The 20,544-nt window shown below is 39.0% G+C and overlaps 1 protein-coding gene across 1 annotated transcript in view; it reads left to right on the top strand.

The window, feature by feature from the left end:
- RNF6 (ring finger protein 6) overlaps nt 1–16,682 on the top strand; it is a 90,522-nt gene extending 73,840 nt beyond the window's left edge. The window contains exon 6 of the mRNA XM_063697212.1: nt 16,345–16,682. Within this exon, the coding sequence (XP_063553282.1) occupies nt 16,345–16,365 (21 nt within the window). The 3' untranslated portion in view covers nt 16,366–16,682. The remainder of the gene's footprint in view (nt 1–16,344) is intronic.
- Nucleotides 16,683–20,544: the final 3,862 nt, after the last annotated feature.

The raw sequence follows: 20,544 nt of genomic DNA, 5'->3' as shown, positions 1-20,544 counted from the left end.
TTGGACTGGAATTACATCATTAGCTTTCCTGAGTTTCCAGCTTGTCAACTCACCCTACAGATCTGGGGATTTGCCAGCTTCTGTAACCACATGGGCCAATTCCTTACTATATATAAAATATATATTTATTATATATATTTTATATATTTACACATATATATATCTCTCTCATATATATATATATATATATATATATATATATAAAGAGATTTATACTATTGTTTCTATTTCTCTGGAGAACACAGACTAATACAGATTTTGGTACCAAGAGTGGTCCTACAGGAACAGAATTTTGAGAATGGGTTATTTTGACTGATTCTGGGGTTTCTGGAATGTGTTCCATAATATGATTAGATTTAAAAATGCAAATGACCTTCTTCCCAGTAGGAAAGAGAGCACTGATAGTTCATGGTGTGATCTGGCAATAGAAATATGCAAATTATCACAATTAGATCATTGTAATCAATCACTTATAAGAAGCAAGGATCTGGGTACCTGTGTGGCATGGTTTGCATCTGTGTCCCCACCCAAATCTCATCTCAAATTGTAATCCCCATGTGTCAAAGAAGGGACCTGGTAGGAGGTGATTGGATTATGAGGGCAGTTTCCCCCATGCTGTTCTCATGATAGTGAGTGAGTTCTCAGGAGAGCTGATGGTTTTAAAGTGTGGTGCTTCCGTGCTCTCTTGCTCGTTCTCTTTCCTGCCCCCTTGTGAAGAAGGTGATTGCTTCCCCTTCACCTTATGTTGTGGTTGTAAGTTTCCTGAGGCCTCCCCAGCCAGGTGGAACTGTGAGTCAATTAAACTTCTTTCCTTTATAAATTACCCAGTCTCCGGCAGTTCTTTATAGCAGTGTGAAAATGGACTAATACACTGTATATCACTCTTAAACATTTTTGTCAAACTGATGAGTGTAATGAGGTTGACATGTTGTCCTAATGTCATGGGACAAAGTGGAGAAAGAAGGAAAATAACTCAGGGATTTGAATTCCCAGCTAAAGTGCCACATAAATGACCTGAAAGCTTTCTTGTGTGTCCTGAAGGAGACTCTTGTGTCCTGTAGCCACAGGGCTGAGATTGCTGAAAATAAGACCCAGAATCTTGTCCTACAATTGGCTGAAGAATAACACAAATTGAACTCCCAGCTTCACAGGGAGTTCTACTCTTAAATGAGAACATGGATTGGGAAAGAATGAGATCCTAAAAGTTGGGATGAGGATGTGTGGGAAGACCCTGATGAAGCTGAGGACATTGACTCCTAAATTTTGATGGGTCTTCTTTGTCAGTGAAAGCAGCCTGTCTACCCTCCACCCCTACCTCATAGAAGCAGCCTCTTCACACCCAGTGGTATAAGCCTCCTTCCTCCATTAGTATCGGCTCCTCCACACACAGTGGTATCTGCCTTCCCACCTGAATCTGAAAATATTTACCTAACATTCCTGAAGGAACTTTAATAGCCTCTTCTGAGAGAGTTGCCTTGCAAGACAATGCTCATTCTCCTCATGAATCATCCCCATCACCTCTCTTTGTTTTTAGACTTATAACCAGACTTAAGTCCCATCGGGACCCTAAAGGTAAAGTACAGTGTGTACCAATGAGGGCATGCACTACACTTCAAAAGAAATACTTGAATTTTCTAATATGCACAGGCAGAAAGCTGGGGAACATGTGTGGGAATGGGTATTAAGAGTGTGGGGTAATAATGGGAGAAACATAAAGTTGAATCAGGCTGAATTGATTGATATGGGCCCTGTATTAGTCCATTCTCACATTGGTATAAAGACATATCTGAGACTGGGTTATTTATGAAGAAAAGAGGTTTAATTAGCTCACAGTTTTGCAGGCTGTACAAGAAGCATGGCTGGTAAGACCTTAGGAAATTTACAATCATGGTGCATTTCAAACAACCAGATCTCATGAGAGCTCTATCATGAGAACAGCAAGGGGGATGTCTGCCCCCATGATTCAGTCACCTACCATCAAGCCTCTCCTCCAACACTGGGAATTACAATTCGACATGAGATTTGGGTGGGGACAAGGAGCCAAACCATATCAGGTCCATTAAGCAGACATTGTGCATTTAATTTTGCAGAATCTTGGGAGTCATAAAGGGTTCTAGCTACTGGGGTTGGTTGGCTGAAACATAGATGAAAAGGTGGTCCATAGAGAATGAGGTAGAAGCGTCAGAGTTGCTTTGGTTTAATATAGAAGGCAGGATTTTAAGGCTTAGGGTGATTTGATGCTAGAGTATATCTGTCATTTAAGATCTATTCACTCACCCTAGGGTGGTCCAGAAGACATACCTTTCACCATGACTGTGAGAAATAAAATTGTGAGTAGCTCTGGCATCCTTAAAGAGTTCTGTGATCACTCTTCTCTGTAGGCCAGACCTTACAGTGGGAACTATGACCACTTAATTGGAAACCTAAATGCAATGGGAATAATTTGATCCCACGGCAGCCAGGGCCAAGTGGCAGCACCCAACCACCAAAGGCAAGGTAGATGTGGTTACCATAATGAACAGCAGTGTCAATGCAACAAATAGAATAGTCTGACTTCCAGACTGTGTTGTTCCAGACTTCCAAACCTGTGTTGCTGAGTCCCCTTGAGAAAGGACCCAGTATACTGCCAAAAATTCATACTGTTAACACTTCTCCCAGCCTTCCCCAAAGGGATCTATAGCCTTTTAATCAGAATAACTGTGCACTGGGGCAAAGGAAATAATGAGACCTTCCTGGGGACTTTTGGACACTATCTCTGAATGGACACTGATTCCAGATGAGCAAAATGTCACTATGGTCTACCAGTTAGAGTAGGGGTTTATAGAGGTCAGATGATCAATGGAGTTTTTGTCTAGGTCTGTCTCACAGTTGGCCCAATGGGTCTCCAAACCCATCCTGTGGTTATTTCTCCAGTTCTGGAATACACAAGCAGCTGGAAAAATCCTCACATTGGTTCCCTGACCTGTAGAGTGAGATCCATTGTGGTGGGAAAGGCCAAGTGGAAGCCACTAGAACTGATTCTACCTAGGAAAAGAGTAAACCAAAAGCAATCCTGCAATCCTGCAGTGATTTCAGAGATCAGTGCCCCATTGTATTAGTTTGTTCTCACACTGGTATAAAGACATACCTGAGACTGGATAATCTATAAATAAAAGAGTTTTAATTAGCTCATGGTTCTGCAAGCTGTACAGGTTTCTGCTTCTGGGGAGGCCTCAGGAAACTTACAATCATGGTGGAAGGTGATGGGGAAGCCAGCACGTCTTACATGGCAGGAGTAGGAGGAAAAGAGAGAAGAAGGAAGGGGAGGTGCTATGCACTTTTAAACAAGCAGATCTCAGGAGAACTCTATCACAAGAACAGCAAGGAGGAAGTCCACCCCCATGATTCAGTCACCTCCCACCAGGCCCCTCCTCCAACACTGGGAATTGCAATTCAACATGAGATTTGGGTGGGGACACAGAGCCAAACCAGATCACCCATCAAGGACTTGAAAGATGCAGAAGTGGTGATTCCCACCACATTCCCATCACCTGAGCGTAAAACAGCAGCTTATCATAGCTTAACTAGGTGGTGACTCCAATTTCAGCTGTTGCACCAGATGTGATTTTATCACTTGAGCAAATTAACACTCCCTCAGTTTCTGGTATGCAGCTATTGATCTGCATACCAGAAAAAAATCCTTTTCTCTTCATTCCTGTTGACAAAGACCAGCCAAGCAGTTCACTTTTAACCGGCAAGGCCAGCAGTAACACTTTCACTGTTCTACTTCAGGAGTATATCAACTCTATGTCACAATTTGGTTCACAGGAATCTTGATTACCTTTTCCTTCCACTAAATATCACATTGATCAATGGTGTTGAAGACATTATGCTGACTGGACCCACCAAGCCATAAAATTGGGCATGCACAATAGCACTCCATTGCCAAATGGAAGTGGTATATACACAGTTGGGCCAAGCAGGCCCTGAAGCACAAAGAAATTACATGAAGAAGTGGCCCAAATGCCCATGGTCCCCACTCTTGCTACACTGCCTTCTTGCTCATTCTGTACTTCTGGCCTTATGGGAGATCCCTATGATCAGTTGACAGAGAAGAGAAGACAGTTTATGGATAGTTCTGCACAATATGCAGACAATACCTGAATGTGGGCAGCTGCAGCACTACATCCCCTTTCTGGGGCATCCTTGAAGGACAGTGGTCATTGGAACTTATCCTAATAGGCAAAACTTTAAGGAGTGCACCTGGTTGTTTACATTGCTTGGAAGGAGAAATGGTCACATGTGCAATTATATACTGACTCATGGACTATAGCCAATGTTTTGGCTGGATGGCTAGGGACTAGGAAGAAATATAATTGGAAAATTGGTGACAGGGAAATTTGGGGAAGAGGTATGTGGGTAGACCTCTCTGAAATAGTGAAAAAAAAATGAAGATATTTCCATGTGAATGCTTACCAAGGGGTGACCTCAGCAAAGGAGAACTTTAATAATCAGGTAGATAGGATGACCCATTGCGTAGATATCAGTCTTCCTTTTTTTTTCCCCAGCCACCCTTATTGCTGTCCATTGAGCCCATAAACAAAGTGGCCATGGTGGCAGGGATGGAGGTTATGCATGGGTTCAGCAACAGGGACTTCCACTGTCCATGGTTGACATGGAGAGTGGAACACTGGCCCTCACTGAGTGCCCAATCTGCCAGCAGCAGAGACCAGCACTGAGCCCCTGATATAATAGGATTCCTTATGGTGATTTGCAATCTACTTAGTGGCAGGTTGATTACATTAGACTGCTTCCATTATGGAAGGGGCAGCATTTTGTTCTTACTGGAATAGACATTCTGGACATGGCTTTGCCTTCTCCGTAAACAATGCTTCTGTCAAAACTACCATCTGTGGACTCACAGAATGCCTTATCCACTGTCATAGTATTCCATACAACATGGATTCTAACCAAGGAACTTACTTCACAGTGAATGAAGTGTGGCAATGGGCCCATGCTCATGGAATTCACTAGTCTTACCATGTTCACCACCACCCTGAAGGACCTGGCTTGATAGAATGGTAAAATAGGCTTTTGAAGACTCAGTTACAGCGCCAGATTGGTGGCAATACCTTACAGGGCTGGGACAAGGTCTTCAGGAGGATGTACATTCTCTGAATCAGCATCCAATATATGGTGCTGTTTCTCCCCTAGCCAGGATTCACAGGTCCATGAACCAAGTGGTGGAAATGAAGGTGGTACTAGTACCACTTGCTATTACCCCTAGTGAGTCACTAGCAAAAGTTTTGCTTCCTGTTCCTACAACCTTATGCTCTGAGGTCTTAGTTTTAAAGAGAAGAATGCTTCCATCCGGAGGCATAACAATGATTCCACTACTGAATTGGGAGTTTAGGCTGCCATATGGCCACTTTGGGCTCCTCCTGCTTCTGAATCAACAGGCAAACAAGACAGTTACTTTGGTGGATGGGGTGATTGATCCTGACTACTAAGGGGAAATTGGACTATTCCTTCACAGTGTAGGTAAGGAAAAGTCTAGAATACAGACAATCCCTTAAGGCATCTCTTAGTATTACCATGATATATGATTAAGATCAGTGAGAAAGTACAAAACCCTAATTCAGTCAGAATTATTAATGTCCCAGATCCTTTAAGAATAAAGCTTTGGGTCAGTCTACCAGAAAGAGAACCACAACTAGTTGAAGTGCTTGCTGAAGGCAAAGCAAATACAGAAGGGGTTATGGAAGAGGGTAGTTATAAATACCAGCTATGACCACATGACAAGTTACAGAAATGAGGACTGTACCTATCATGAGTATTTCCTCTTTACTTTGTTATGAATATGTTTGTGTGTGTATGTGTGCATGTGTATTGTTTTCTTCTTTCTTTTATTCCCTTATCATGTAACATAAGCTGTGCTGATTGTGATTTTAATTTTAATTTTAGATTCAGGGGCTACATGTGCAGGTTTGTGATGAGTCTATATTGCATGATGCTGAGGCTTGGGGTTCTATTGATCCCATCACCCAGGTAGTGAACACAGTACCCAGTTGGAATGTTTTTAGCACTTTCCCCCATCCATCCCTCCCTCCTCTTGGAGTCCCCCATGTCTATCGTTCCCATCTTATGTCTGTGTGTACCCAAGATTTAGTTCTCACTTATAAGATAGAACATGTGATATTAGGTTTTCTGTTTCTGCATTAATTTGCTTAGGATAATGGCCTCTAGCTGCATCTATATTGCTGCAAAGGACATGATTTCATTCTTTTTATGGCTGCGTAGTATTCCATGGTGTATATGTACCACATTTTCTTTATCCAGTCCACCACTGATGGACACCTAGGTTGACTCCATGTTTTTGCTATTGTGAATAGTGCTGTGATGAACATAAGAGTACATGTGTCTTTTTGGTATAATGATTCATGTTTTTGGGGGTAGGAATGGAATTGCTGGGTTGAATGGTAGTTTTATTTTTAGTTCTTTGATAAATATCCATAAATATTTCCACAGTGGCTGAACAAGTTTGCATTCCCACCAACAGTGTATAAGTGTGTTCCCTTTTCTTTGCAGGCTCACCAACATCTGTTGTTTTTTGACTTTTTAATAATAGCCATTCTGACTGTCGTGAGATAGTATCTTATTGTGGTTTTGATTTGTATTTCTCTGATCATTAGTGATGTTGAGTATTTTTTATATGTTTGGTGGCTGCTTCTGTGTCTTCTTTTGAGAAGTGTCTGTTCATGTTCTTAGCCCACGTTTTAATGGGGTTATTTCGGTTATTTTCTTGTTGATTTATTTAAGTTCCTTACAGATTCTGGATATTGGTCCTTTGTCAGATACATAATTTGTGAATATTTTATCCCATCATGAAGGTTGTCTGTTTACTCTTTTGATAGTTTCTTTTGCTGTGCAGAAGCTCTTTAGTTTAATTAGGTGCCATTTGTCAATTTTCGTTTTTGACCAAAGAATAAATTCTTTTCCAAGGCCAATGTCCAGAAAGGTATGTCCTAGGTTTTCTTTCAGAATTTTTATAGTTTCAGGTTTTTCATTTAAGTCTTTAATCTACCTTCAATTAATTTTTGTATATGGTGAGAGGTAGGAGTCCAATTTTACTCTTCTGCATATGGTTAGCCAGTTTTCCCAAAACCACTTACTGAATAGAGAGTTCTTTCCCCATTGTTTGTTTTTGTTGACTTTGTCAACCATCAATTGGTTGTCGATATGCTGCTTTATTTCTGGGTTCTCTATTATGTTCCATTGGTCTATGTGTCTCCTTTTATACCAGTACCACACTGTTTTGGTTACTGTAGCCTTGTAGTACAGTTTGCAATTGGGTAATCTGTTGCCTCTGGCTGCATTTTTTTTTTTTTTTTGACAGAGTCTTGCTCTGTTGCCCAGGCTGGAGTGCAGTGGCACAACCTCTGCTCACTGCAATCTCCGCCCCCCGGGTTCAAGCAATTCTCCTGCCTCAGCCTCCTGAGTAGCTAGGATTAAAGATGTGCACCACGACGCCCAGCTAATTTTTGTATTTTTAGTAGAGATGGGGTATCACTGTTGGCCAGGCTGGTCTTGAACTCCTGACCTTGTGATCCGCCTGCCTTGACTTTGTTCTTTTTGCTTAGGATTGCTTCAGCTATTCACGCTCTTCTTTGGTTCCATATGAATTTTAGAATAGTTTTTTCTAATTCCATGAAAAATGATGTTGGCATTTTGATAGAAATAGCGTTGAATCTGTAGATCAATTTGGGTAGTATGGACATTTCAATGATGTTGATTCTTCCAATCCATGATCATGAAATATTTTCCCGTTTGTTTGTGTCAACTGTGATTTCTTTCAGCAGTGTTTTCTAGTTCTCCTTGTAGAGATCTTTCACCTCCTTAGATGTATTTCTAGGTATTTTTGTGTGTGTACAGCTATTGTAAATGGGATTGCATTCTTGATTTAGCTCTCAGTTTGAACATTATTGTTCTATGCAGATGCTGTTGATTTTCATACACTGATTTTGTATCCTGAAACTTTATCAAATTCATTTATCAGGTCTAGGAGCTTTTTGTTAGTCTTTAGGGTTTTCTAGGTATAGAATCATATCATCAATGATGAGAGATAATTTGACTTCCTCTTTTCCTATTTGTATGCCTTTTATTTCTTTGTCTTGCCTGATTGGTCTGGCTATGACTTCCAGTACTATGTTGAATAGGAGTGGTAAGACTAGGTATCCTTGTCTGTTCCAATTCCTAAAGGGAATGCCCACTGAGTACGATGTTCCTGTGGGTTTGTCATAGATGTTTCATATTATTTTGAGGTATGTTCCTTTGATTCCTAGTTTGTTGATGCTTTTATCATGAAGGGATGTTGGATTTTACTGAACATTTTTTCTGTGTCTAATGAGATGATCACTCACTTCCATTTTCTGTACCTCACTTTCCTTTGGCTGTTCATAAATCTTTCACCACATGGCTGCGCTGGAGTCTCTCTGAGTCTGCTGTGATTCTGGAGGCCATCCAATTCACGAATCGTTCATTGCTCAATTAAACTCCTTTCAATTAATTTCGGCTGAAGTTTTTGTTTTAACACCTGATTAAAGGAAAAAATAGCATATAAGCAATAGAAAATGAAATGAAATTCTCATTTGTATAAAGTTAATATTCATTAATTATAGATTGTCTATATTAATCCCCATCCCCAAAATATTTATAAGTAATTGGAAAGTATTAACAAAAGAGATTAGCAAGTTTGTAGACATATTTTGCAAAGTCAGTTACATTTTATATGCCAACAGTTACGTATCAGTCAAAAAGTGAAATAAGGTCAGGTTCATTACAGGCTCATGCCTGTAATCCCAGGTACTCAGGAGGCTGAGGTGGAAGGATTGCTTCAGCCCAAGAGTTCAAGATTACAGTGAGCTATGATCACCCTGGGGGACACAGCGAGACCCAGTCTCTGAAAAAATGAAAAGAAAAGAAAAAAGTAAGATACATCTTAAAATAGCAACAAAAATTATAAAGGACTTAAGAGTAAACATATGCAAGGAAATATTTGCAAGTCCTTCATAAAAAATATAATAAAACTTTATTAAAGGACAGCAAGGAAGGACTAAATATATGCAGAAATATACCATTTTCTTGGACAGGAAGAGTCAATATTATAAAGATGTCAATTTCCTTCAAACTGATCTTGAGGTTTATTGCAATTCCAACCGAAGTGTTAAACAGGTTTTGGTGGATATTGACAAGCTGACTGTAGAGTATTGTCCCATTTGTATCCGTGGGATTTTAATTTATGGAGGTGACTGACTGGTGACACAGGGTGGTCAATGCTACTGAAAAAAGAATTTATAACAATATTCTGAGAGAGAGGGCATGCCACACAGGGCCACAGGGAAAACATCAGGTTTGGTCAGGAGGTAGAAGCAAGAAGGAGGGGAAAAGCCTAGGCCAGAGCATTTATTGGGGTTTCCACAAAAAAGGCAAGGCAGGGCAAAGGAAACAGCTTAGGAATGGTCAGTCGGAATAATTCCAGTGAGCTCTGGGCTATGGCGGTGGTCTCTAGTTGCCTGGTCCCTGACTCTGGGATGATTTAGGGTAGGGAAATATTGGCTTGGTGTGTGAGAGTTGGAGAAATGGAGTGGTTGGGGGTTCAGTTTGCATATAAAGGGTGAGCCCCCATCAGAGTCTTTTGCTATCTCTAAGCATTGGCTAGTCCTGGGAAAGACAATCTCTCTCTGGACAGCAAAGAATTTTAAGATGTCGAAACATATAAGATACAGAAAGTTAAAAAACATGGTTATTATAATTGTATTTGGAAGAGCAAATAGCTAAGAATAATCAAGGCGCTTACAAAAAAGAAGAATAATTTGAGGATACCCGTCTGACCAGATGTGAAGTGATACTATTTAATTTACGGTGGTTTAAAAAGCACAATTTGGCACAAGATTAGAAAAATGAGTCCAATGGAAGACAGCGGAGAATCCAGAAACACACCTGCCTTCTTTTATGCTAAATAGATATAGTATCATTTTCATTCCTCGTTATTTCTTTTGCTACATATTTTTTAGTTATTTTCTTAGTGGTTGGCTTGGGGATTACTATTAGCATCTTAATCTTAATTTATAACAATCTCATTTGAATTAATACCCATCTAATTTCCATAGTATATAAAACCTGCTCCAAAATAGCTTCACCCCCTTTTCCCTCTTTTTGCTATTATTATCACAAATTACATCTTTATTCATCATCTGCCCATGAACACTGATTTATAATTATTGCTTTATGCATTTGACTTTCAAATTAGAGAGGAGAAAACAAGGAGTTACAAAGAAAAAATATATATAAGTGTCTTTTCCATTTACCTATAGAGTTGTCTTAATGAATATTCTTATTTTCTTCATGTGGATTCATATACAGTTTAGTAACCTTTCATTTCAGGCTGAAGAACCCCCTTTAGTATTTATTGTAAGGCAAATCTATTAGTGACAACATCTTTCAGTTTTTGTTTATTTGGGAATGTCATAACTATTCCCTCATTTTTGAAGGACAGTTTTACTCGATATAAAATTATTGGTTGACAATTTTTTCCTTCCAGTACTTTGGATATGTCATCCTAGTGTCTTCTCTATGCCAAAGTTTCTGCTGAGAAATTAGCTGTTAATATTTTTTAGTGTAACTTAGATGTGATTAGTAGCTTCTTTCTTGCTTTCAAGATTCTCTTGGCTTTGCCTTTCAATAGTTTGATTACAATTTGTTTAGGTGTGCATCTCTTTGAGTATATACCACTTGGAGTCCTATTTTGTTGAGCTTCTTGGGTGTGTAGATTAATGCTTTCCATCACATTGTGGTAGCTTTTGGCCATTATTTCTTTAAATGTTCTTCTTCATGTATCTTCCTCCTTTCCTCTAGGATTTTCATTATGCTTATGTTGGTATGCTTGATTTTGTCTCATAGGTCTCTAAGACTGTTTGTTTTTCTTAATTTTTTATGCATGTTTTTTCACACACTGGGTCATTTCAGTAGATCTATCTCCAAGTTTGCTGAGTCTTTCTCCTGTCTGCTAAAATCTTCTCTTGAGCCTCTCTAGTGAATTTCTCATTTCAGTTATTGGGCTTTTCAACCCCAGAGTTTCTATTTGTTTTTTTTTTATAATTTCTATCTCTTTATTGATATTCTCAATTTAGTGAGACATATTCTTATATATTATTTCTTTCAACATAATTCCTTCTAGCTCTTTGAAGATATTCAACATAACTGATAAAAAGTTCTGTCTAATAAGCCCAAAGTCTAGACTTTGAGACAATTTGTATTGATTGCTTTAATCTCAGTGAATGGGAAAGATTCAAGATACTTACTTGTATCTTTTCATGTCTCATAATTTTTTTTGTAGAAAAGTGAACATTTTAAGTAACATAATGGGCAATTCTGTAAATCACCTTTCTTCTCTTCAGGATTTGTTTTTGTTGCTGTTCATTCTAATTTTCTTTTAAAAAAACTTTTTAGTTAGTCTATTATTTACCCCAATTGCTATCCATCACCTCAGGCAGCTGCAATATTAATGCACTTTTCTGTAGACATTTTCAACAAATTTCACCCTCCTGCATCAGGAAGAGGCTTTGAGCACTGGGTAAGCTTTAGTGAGGTTAAATAAAAACAAGCTTTCAGGGGGAAGTCTTCTAGAGAACCATCAAATAGAACCAGTAATGGATCTTTGGGAATGAGGATCTTCGAAGGAGCTCTAGCTTTGTTTAGCTTCCTCAGTAATGAGAATGTGAGTTGTTATTTTTCAAAGTTACCACTGAGCTAGAAAGCAGGGGATGGAAATAGAGCAAGTTAAAACATCACAAAGCTCACAGCTCTTACCAAGATTCTTCCGTTTTTCTTGAATAAAAGCTCCCTGGGTTGCTTTAAGCTTTTGGTTCATTTTCACGGCTTTGAAAAAGTTGATTCTGATGACTTTTGCCAGTTTTCTCATTGTGTTTTTTATAGAGGAGATGGATTTTGGAGATCCTTTATCATATCACTGGCCTCCCCAGTGAGGCCATATTTTTGATATTAGATTACATATTAGTCATTTTTTGGGGGTATATGTCTCAACCAGTTAAATTAATACAGATTGTTTTACTTTAAACCTGATATTTCAGTGAATAAGACACAGCCAAAAGACAGAAGTCAGAGTTTAAGATCCAATAAACTTTCGTGAACGATTTGTGTTATTCTTTGTGGCTTTTCCTCCAAAATTACTCATTTTCATAAATGTGTTGTCATTTGACATGGAATAAAATCTGGCAAGGTAAATGTTAGTTAATTCAGTGCCTTGATCCCCTAACTGTTGAGGTTAAATGGAAGCAGAGGAGCCTCAAGTGTAGTTTTGTCTGCTCTATTCACACTTGTTCTGGAAGATGTACTCTCATTCTAAAGGCCATAGGGCTTGGGCCTTTGGAAATTATAATGGACCCATTTTAGAAAATAACATAATTTTAGATTTGACTATTCTGATCTATATAACATCTGTTCATCCTCAGCAATTTCTCTTCTTGGGGTTAAAGAGTAATCACACAGGACTATAAGGGTAGATGCTTTTCTACTGAGCTGCTCTGCAAGATGAATTTTAGGCTGGTCCAATCAGACTGCAAACATCTCCTGGTGAAGTGGTTGTTTGTAGTCCTTTTAATTTTGAGGAACAATTATTGATGTAGGTCACTGTATTAGTCTGTTTGCATTGCTGTAAAGAAATACCTGAGGCTAGGTAATTTATAAAGAAAAGAGGTTTATTTGGCTCATGATTCTCCAGACTGTACATGAAACATAGTGCCAGCAGCTGCTTCTGGTGAAGGTCTCTGGAAACTTATGATCACAGTGGAAGGCCAAGGGGAGCCAGCATATCACATGGTGAGAGAGGAAGCAAGAGAGCGAGGGAGGAGGTGCCAGTCTCCTTTAAACAACCAGATCTTGCAATGAAATTATAGAGTGAAAACTCACTCATCACTATAAGGACAACACCAAGACATTCTTGAGGGATCCACCCCCATGATGCAAACACCACCTCCTAGGCCTACCACCAACATTGGTGGTCACAGTCCTACGTGAGATTTGGAGGGGACAAAACATCCAAACCTTAGGAGTCACATTTCATATTTACCATTATTAGGAAAATAATTTGATGAAGAAACAGTAATTCAATATCATTTATTTCATTTTTCTAGTCAACCTCAATTGATGTGTTATATAGCAACAGCTAATCTGGATAGAGAGACAGATCTAAAGATATGGCAGATAAAGACATATCCTAATTTCTTATCCTAATTTTACATCTGGGCCCACAATGTCAAGTTTTGTCAAATGCCAGCTGTGTTTTCACAAAAAAATTATCTCAGCACTATTGAGTGGATGTAATTTATCCTCACCAGATATTAAAATGGTACATTATTATTATTATTATAAAGGGAAGCCAGGTGACTGCTATTATTGCTATAAAAAGTGTGTGCTATAAAATTCAGATAATAAAGGATAATGAACCCTTATACATATTGTTTTGAAGCTATTAGTTCTCTGATGTTAAAATTACTGCCATGGCTCAAGATCATGGCTAGATTGCAAGGGGTGGTTGCAAATGAACTGTAAGAGATCTTATATATCACTGCTTTTAAAACTACCATTTGAATTTCAGAAAAACTTATGATCACAAATGCAAGGAGATGGTTTTCCAATTAACTTTTTGTTAATGGGAAAAACATATTGCTCTTTCAGATAATTCATCCCCTGCCTTATTCGTTTTCTTAGTAAAAAAGCCTCTGATTTTACATTTGTCTATTCACATGTTTACCAATCTTTTTTTATAAACTTTAACTTAATTAAAAATGGAAAAATGAGAACTTGTTAAAGTAATACATCATCTTTTTAAAAATAATATAAATAATACAGAAACATATGTAGTCTATTTAACCCTCTCCATTTCCAAATTTCACCTTTATTCCCAATGGTAATTATTTTAATAGTTTGGTGGTAACTTCCAGATTTTTTAAAATGCAATTACAGAGTTTGATTTCTGGGAAGATGGAGTAGATATACTTTTCCCCATTTTTCCTGCTAAGAACAACAAACAACTTTGGGCATTATATAAAGAAAAAACCTACTAAGACTCTGAAAGTTTGGGAGAAGCAAGCAGACTGGGCTAGGGTTCTTGGAACCCATAGAACAACATGGTGGTGAGTTCCCTGAGTTTTCCATTTATCTCATACATCTGGGGCTTCGACAGAAGAAGCCAGAAACCCAGAAAGATCAATGGACACTGACAAAAAAACTCAAAAAACAAAAAAAAAAACAAAAAACAAAACAAAAAAAACCCCAACCAAAGCCTGTTCTCTCCAGTCAAAAGACCAGGAAAGGAGCAACTTAACAAGACAAAATCTTGACACCATAGTAAAAATGGGGCCTCACGCTCACCCATGCCGGCAAAGGTCAAGTAGGGAGCCTCAACTTCCAGACAGTAGTGAAGTACCCCAAATCCCCTATAAGGGTAGTGTCAGAGGAGGCCAGGTAGGAAGCCAGGACTTTCATTTCTGCCAGGCAGTAATGAAGTCCTTCCCTCTTTTCATAGTGTCAGTGGAGACGATGTGGATGGCAGAAGGCATTCTAATTCCTTCATGCCAGGAAAGTATCAGGAAAGGTCTACGGGAGGGTCAGAACTCTCACCCTTTCCCAGCTGTAACAAGGAGCTCCTCCCTGGCTGTCAACAGAGGTCAAGTGTGCAACTTGTACTTTATCCCCCATCTTGCAGTAATGACGCAATACCTCCTTTCCCCTGTTGGAGGTGTGTCAGAGGAAACCAGATAAAACAGAAAGCTTAAATGATATCCAGAGTCTCATAACCTAATAACCAAAACATCTAGGTTTCAATTGAAAATCTTCGTCATATATATCAAAAACCAGGAAGATCTTAAACTGAATGAAAAAATACAATCAATTGATGTCAACATCAAGAAAATAGAAATCTTAGAATTATCTGAGAGATTTTAAAGCATCCATCATATGATTTCTTCAGGGAGCAATTACAAACATGCCTGAAACAAATGGAAAAATAAAAACTGAGCAAAATAAACAGAAAATCCCAGCAAAGAAATAGAAAGTACAAGAAACATCCAGCTAGAAATTTTAGAAATTAAATATACAAAACTGAAATGTAAAAACCTGTAGGGATAGGCTTAACAGCAAACAGGAAGGGACAGAAGAAAGAATCAGTGGACTGAAAGACAAAACAATAGAAATTACCCAATTTGAACAATAGAGAGGAAACAGACTGACAAACGTGATCAGGTTTCAAGGACCTTTGGGAACATAACCAAACAGCTAACCTTCATGTCACCAGACTCCTGGAAGGAGAAGAGAGAGAACAGGCCAGAAAAATTTGGCTGAAAACTTCCCCAATTTGCCAAAAAACACAAACTGTAGATTCAACAAGCCGAGCCAACCAAAAGAGATAAATCCAAACAAATCCATACCAGCACATATAATAGTCAAACTTATGAAAATAAATTTCAGAAAATGTTGACAGCAGTGAGAGAAAAATGACACTTTACCTATAGGGGAAAGGTAATTTGAATAACAGAAAAATTTTCATAAAAACCTATCAATCTAGAGGTCTTTTATTTCAATACTTAAAAATCCACTGTCTTCCTGTATCTTGTATTCTGTGAAAAAGACTTTGGACAATTTTATTCTTATTCTCTTGAAGATAATCTGCCTCTTCTCTGTCTGTAAAGCTGACATCATCTTATTTTATTGGAATAAGGCATTCTCTAGATCAGTGGTTTTCAAAGTCTGATCTCTGGCTCAGCAACAGCATCATCTTGTGGGAACTGTTAGAAATGCAAATTCTGGCACCCCCACCGCAGAACCACCAAAGAAAAAACCCTGTGGGTGGATCCCAGGAATCTGTATTTTAACAAGACCTTTTGGTGAATCTGATGTCTGCAAAAAGTTTGGAACCACTGTTCTAAATCCTTGCTACTCAAAGTGTGATCGATGGTTCAAAATCATCAGCTACATACATAAATGTATCAAATGTTATACGGTCATGGTGATTACACTTTCAAAAACAATACTTTCAGTACAGGTGATGAAAACTTAATGTTTCTACCTCTTTTCTTTTTATTAAAGTTGTTTGCAAAATGCTGGGATGGCAACATCTTCTAACAAGGTTTATGTTAAAGTGTGATGTGCATTATTTTATTATCTAGTGAGTGCAATACATTTTTAGATACTATCATAATCTTTTATTAATTACTAAAGACATGGAAGTTTAAACATAGTACATTAAACTTCTACTTTTATTTTTCTCTCTTTGGTTTTATTTTATAGGCTTTGCCAGAAACAAGCTGAAGTGCTGCCAGAAAACCAGTTGTTAAGTCTATCTGGAAAAATAGACTGTGAAGCACCTCATCTTCATTTCAATAGCTTCGCTGGAACCTGGAGCCTAAGAGGTAAAAGGTATTATCTTTCTCTTCACAAACAATTTTTTTTCTTTTATGGAACATAGAATATGACAGCATTTGTTTTGTCAACTGATTACATTTTAAAACATTGTACTTGTTCATATGGTACTTGGCTTTGAAATACCCTGAAGCATCTATGGAATTGTAACTTATTGTAATGTAATAAGCTTTCATGTAATTAAAAAAAAAGAATTCTTAAATATGGCTGGAAAGTGTATGGCAGTTTCTTAATCAGTATACCTACCTGTAAATATTTATGATCCTTGGAGTAAATCAGTGGGAAGAAAAAGGTGTTGAAAGGTTTGATGATGATAGAGGAGTTTGCTCCATACTTCCACATTTTCCACTACAAGTTTCTTAGGAGGATCTTTTTTTTTTTTTTTTTAGATGGAGTGTCTCTCTGTCCCGCAGGCTGGAGTGCAGTGGCACCATCTTGGCTCACTGCAATCTCCACCTCCTGGGTTCAACCAATTCTCCTGCCTCACCTTCCCGAGTAGCTGGGATTACAGGCTTCCACCAGCACGCCCGGCTAATTTTTGTATTTTTAGTAGAGACGGGGTTTCACCATATGTTGGCCAGGCTGGTCTCGAACTCCTGACCTCAGATGATCCGCCCTCCTCGATGTCCTAAAGTGCTAGCATTACAGGCATCAGCCACCACTCCCAGCCCATCTTTTACATAGCAAGTCAGTCCAGTGCTGGAGGGGTGGAGGCCAAGAAAACATGGCCGACTGAGCTAGCTCTGAATTACCACATGTAATCCTTTCTATAGATTGCTAAATTGGCACACAGGTTTCTATTTGTCCACGTCATCTTCTCTGACAAATAAATTTTATAGTTACCCTAGGTATAAGAGATGGTTTTTTTCTCTAAAATTTTTGATTGACATTTGTTTGGAATGGTGAGAAATGGATACTAAAACAAAACATTTTTCCAGACTCTTTTAGGAATAGGTGCTTTTTATGAAAAAACATTTGTTGTTTTGTCATTTGCTCAAAAAATTGAACTTGACAATAGGAAATATATGTAAGGTAAAACCTGGGCTTTTTTACATTGTGAAAAGAGAAAATTTCTTTGGTACTTTATAAATGATATTTTTGCATTTTTAGCCCTGTTCCAATTGGGCCTGATCAAGTCTTGTTTAGAGGTACACAGCTTGGAAATACTCAGTGGATCATTTGTGTAGCTGTTTAGACTGGATTTGAAACAAAACTCATGCAGGTAAAATTATCTGTGATGATAAATAGTACTGCTACTCGACTTTTCCTTCTGCTTTTATGAAGTGAGGGAGTTTAGTATATATCTCTTAAATTTAGAAGGCTAATTTGTGTTTATTACCCTGAAATTTTCAGAGAGGTTCGTATCTCATCTCTAGTTTTAGATATTTCTTCTGACTTTTAAAATTATTTCTTACCAGACATCTATTGCCTAAAGCACAATTATCCTGTGTCTTCAGGGGCTGGGGGAAATTTTAACTTAGGTTTTCCTTGTTTACATAAGTTGAGTATATTTTACATAGTCCGAAACGAATGATTTTTTGTAAACAATATGTGTTGCTTTGCTTTCATTTATCAAAAAAGTTTTCATATGAATAATGCTTGTTTTACATTACATCTGCATTGATTGATTTTACTCTATATATGGCCCCTAGTTATGGTTAAGAATTTTTTTTTTTTTTTTTGCCAAAATGACATTAGGAGTTCTACCCAACTTTGGCCAGGCGTGGCAGCTCACGCCTGTAATCTCAGCACTTTGGGAGGCCGAGGTGGGTGGATCACCTGAGGTCAGGAGATCAGACCATCCTGGCTAACACGGTGAAACCCCGTCTCTACTAAAAATACAAAAAAAAAAAAAAAAAAAAAAAGTTAGCCGGGCGTGGTGGCGGGCGCCCGTAGTCCCAGCTACTAGGGAGGCTGAGGCAGGAGAATGGTGTGAACCAGGGAGGCGGAGCTTGCAGTGAGCTGAGATCATGCCACTGCACTCCAGCCTGGGTGACAGAGCAAGACTCCGTCTCAAAAAAAAAAAAAAGAAGCTCTACCCAACTTCTCACTCACTCACATGTACCATTTCTCTCTATTGCTATCTTTCTTTTGATCACCCCTCAGGATATCTTGTTTTTGTGTGTGTTGTTTTTTTGTTGTTGTTTTTTGTTTTTTCAGCTGAAGAGAATCTCAACTAAGTCTTGTTTTGGACTAGGAATTTCCTGAATGTTTATTATTAATGAAAAGTAAATTGACAGCAAATCGACCCATTTTTCCATTTTCTAAAACGCATTTGGCTTTTGCTGTTCCTTCCACAGTTAGCATATAATGCAAGACGTTGTGCTGAGGCCTTGGGGTACAGTGAGAAACAGGATGTTTCCTGCCCCCGAGGTATTTATAATGTATGGAGGAAGACAGTCAAAGTAATAGCATACTGACAGTAAATGAAGAAGGGAAAGTATAGGATGCCACGTGTCCACATTGGAGCCCCTTCCAACCTAACACTGAGGCTTCCATGAGGAAGTAACAAACAAACTGAAACCTTAAGGATGAGAACAGATGGAAATTAAAAGGAGTAGGGAGGGAAGAATGAAGGGGAGCCTCATAGGAGAGCTCTAGGCCAAGAATATTGCCCATGTCCAAAGGCCATTTGGCAAGTGCAGCTCAGTGTGACTGCTGTGTAGAGGTCAGAAGGAGGCATGGAGTGGTGAGAGACTCGTCAAAGAAAGCTGGGCCCCGTGTGACTGAGGAACTGGGTGCATGCTCTTGCGGAACTATGGCCAGCTCAGGACCACACCACTTCGTATTTGCTTTGCATTTGTTTCGTCATCCCAAAGAGTTAGAATCCTCAGAGCTTCAAGAAATATACTGTGTTTTAGGCCAGGCATGGTGGCTCACGCCTGTAATTCCAGCACTCTGGGAGGCCGAGGCCGGTGGATCACCTGAGGTCAGGAGTTCAAGACCAGCCTGGCCAACATGGCGAAACCCTGTCTCTACTGAAAATACAAAAAATTAGCCAGGCGTGGTGGCGGGCACCTGTAGTCCCAGCTACTCAGGAGGCTGAGGCAGGAGAATCGCTTGAATCCCAGAGGCGGAGGTTGCACTGAGCTGAGATTGCACCACTGCACTCCAGCCTGGGTGACAGAGCAAGACTCTGTCTCAAAAAAAAAAAAAATCATTATATGTATACATACATATACATGTTTCATTTCCCCAACGCTGCTTCAGGTCTCTTTGACTTCACACCTACTGTTATTTCCAGCTAGAATTAGAATACCCTCCTCATTCACTTCCCCTCATCTGCATGTAACGAACTTCTTGTTTCAACTTGGTTCATCTCCTTTCCTGAGATCCCCTCTAGGCCCCCTACTTTGTGCTGTTGTCCCTGTGCTCAGCGCTCAGTGCCACTCTGGAATTCGTCATACTGTATTTCCTAACCCAGCTGACTTTCCCAAGCTTCACACTAAGCTCCCTGAGGGCAAAGTTGGTATCTTCTTTGATCTTGAATCTCAAAGCTTCCCATACTCCTTATTACATGGCTGGTGTGGAACTAATATACATTTTAAAATATTTAATATTTGTGTCCACTTTTAATCATAATTTTCATAGAGAAAATTCCAAAATTTAAAAATGCAATAGTGCAAACAAAGATGAATAAAGGCATTGCCGGAAGCTATGAGGTGGTGTCTCTGATGTTTTTCCAGAGGTTCCAGCTCCCGTGTCATTTTATTTGACATATTGGTGTTCATCATCTTTTTTTTTTTTTTTTTTTTTTTTGAGACAGAGTCTCACTCTGTCACTCAGGCTGGAGTACAGTGGTGTGATCTTGGCTGGCTGCAACCTCCGCCTCCCGGGTTCAAGCGATTCTCCTGCCTCAGCCTTCCAAGTAGCTGGGATTACAGGTGCTCACTACCATGCCCGGCTAATTTTTGTATTTTTGGTAGAGACGGGGTTTCACCATGTTGACCAGGCTGGTCAAGATCTCCTGACCTCAGGTGATCCACCCATCTCAGCCTCCTAAAGTGCTGGGATTACAGGTGTGAGCAACCATGCCTGGTCTATCATTTTGTACCAGAACCTCGTCCC

Source organism: Gorilla gorilla, chromosome 14, assembly GCF_029281585.2.
Source record: "Gorilla gorilla gorilla isolate KB3781 chromosome 14, NHGRI_mGorGor1-v2.1_pri, whole genome shotgun sequence".
NCBI lineage: Eukaryota > Metazoa > Chordata > Mammalia > Primates > Hominidae > Gorilla > Gorilla gorilla.
The sequence above is the reverse complement of the archived record's forward strand: the minus strand, read 5'-3'. Positions and strand labels throughout refer to the sequence as shown.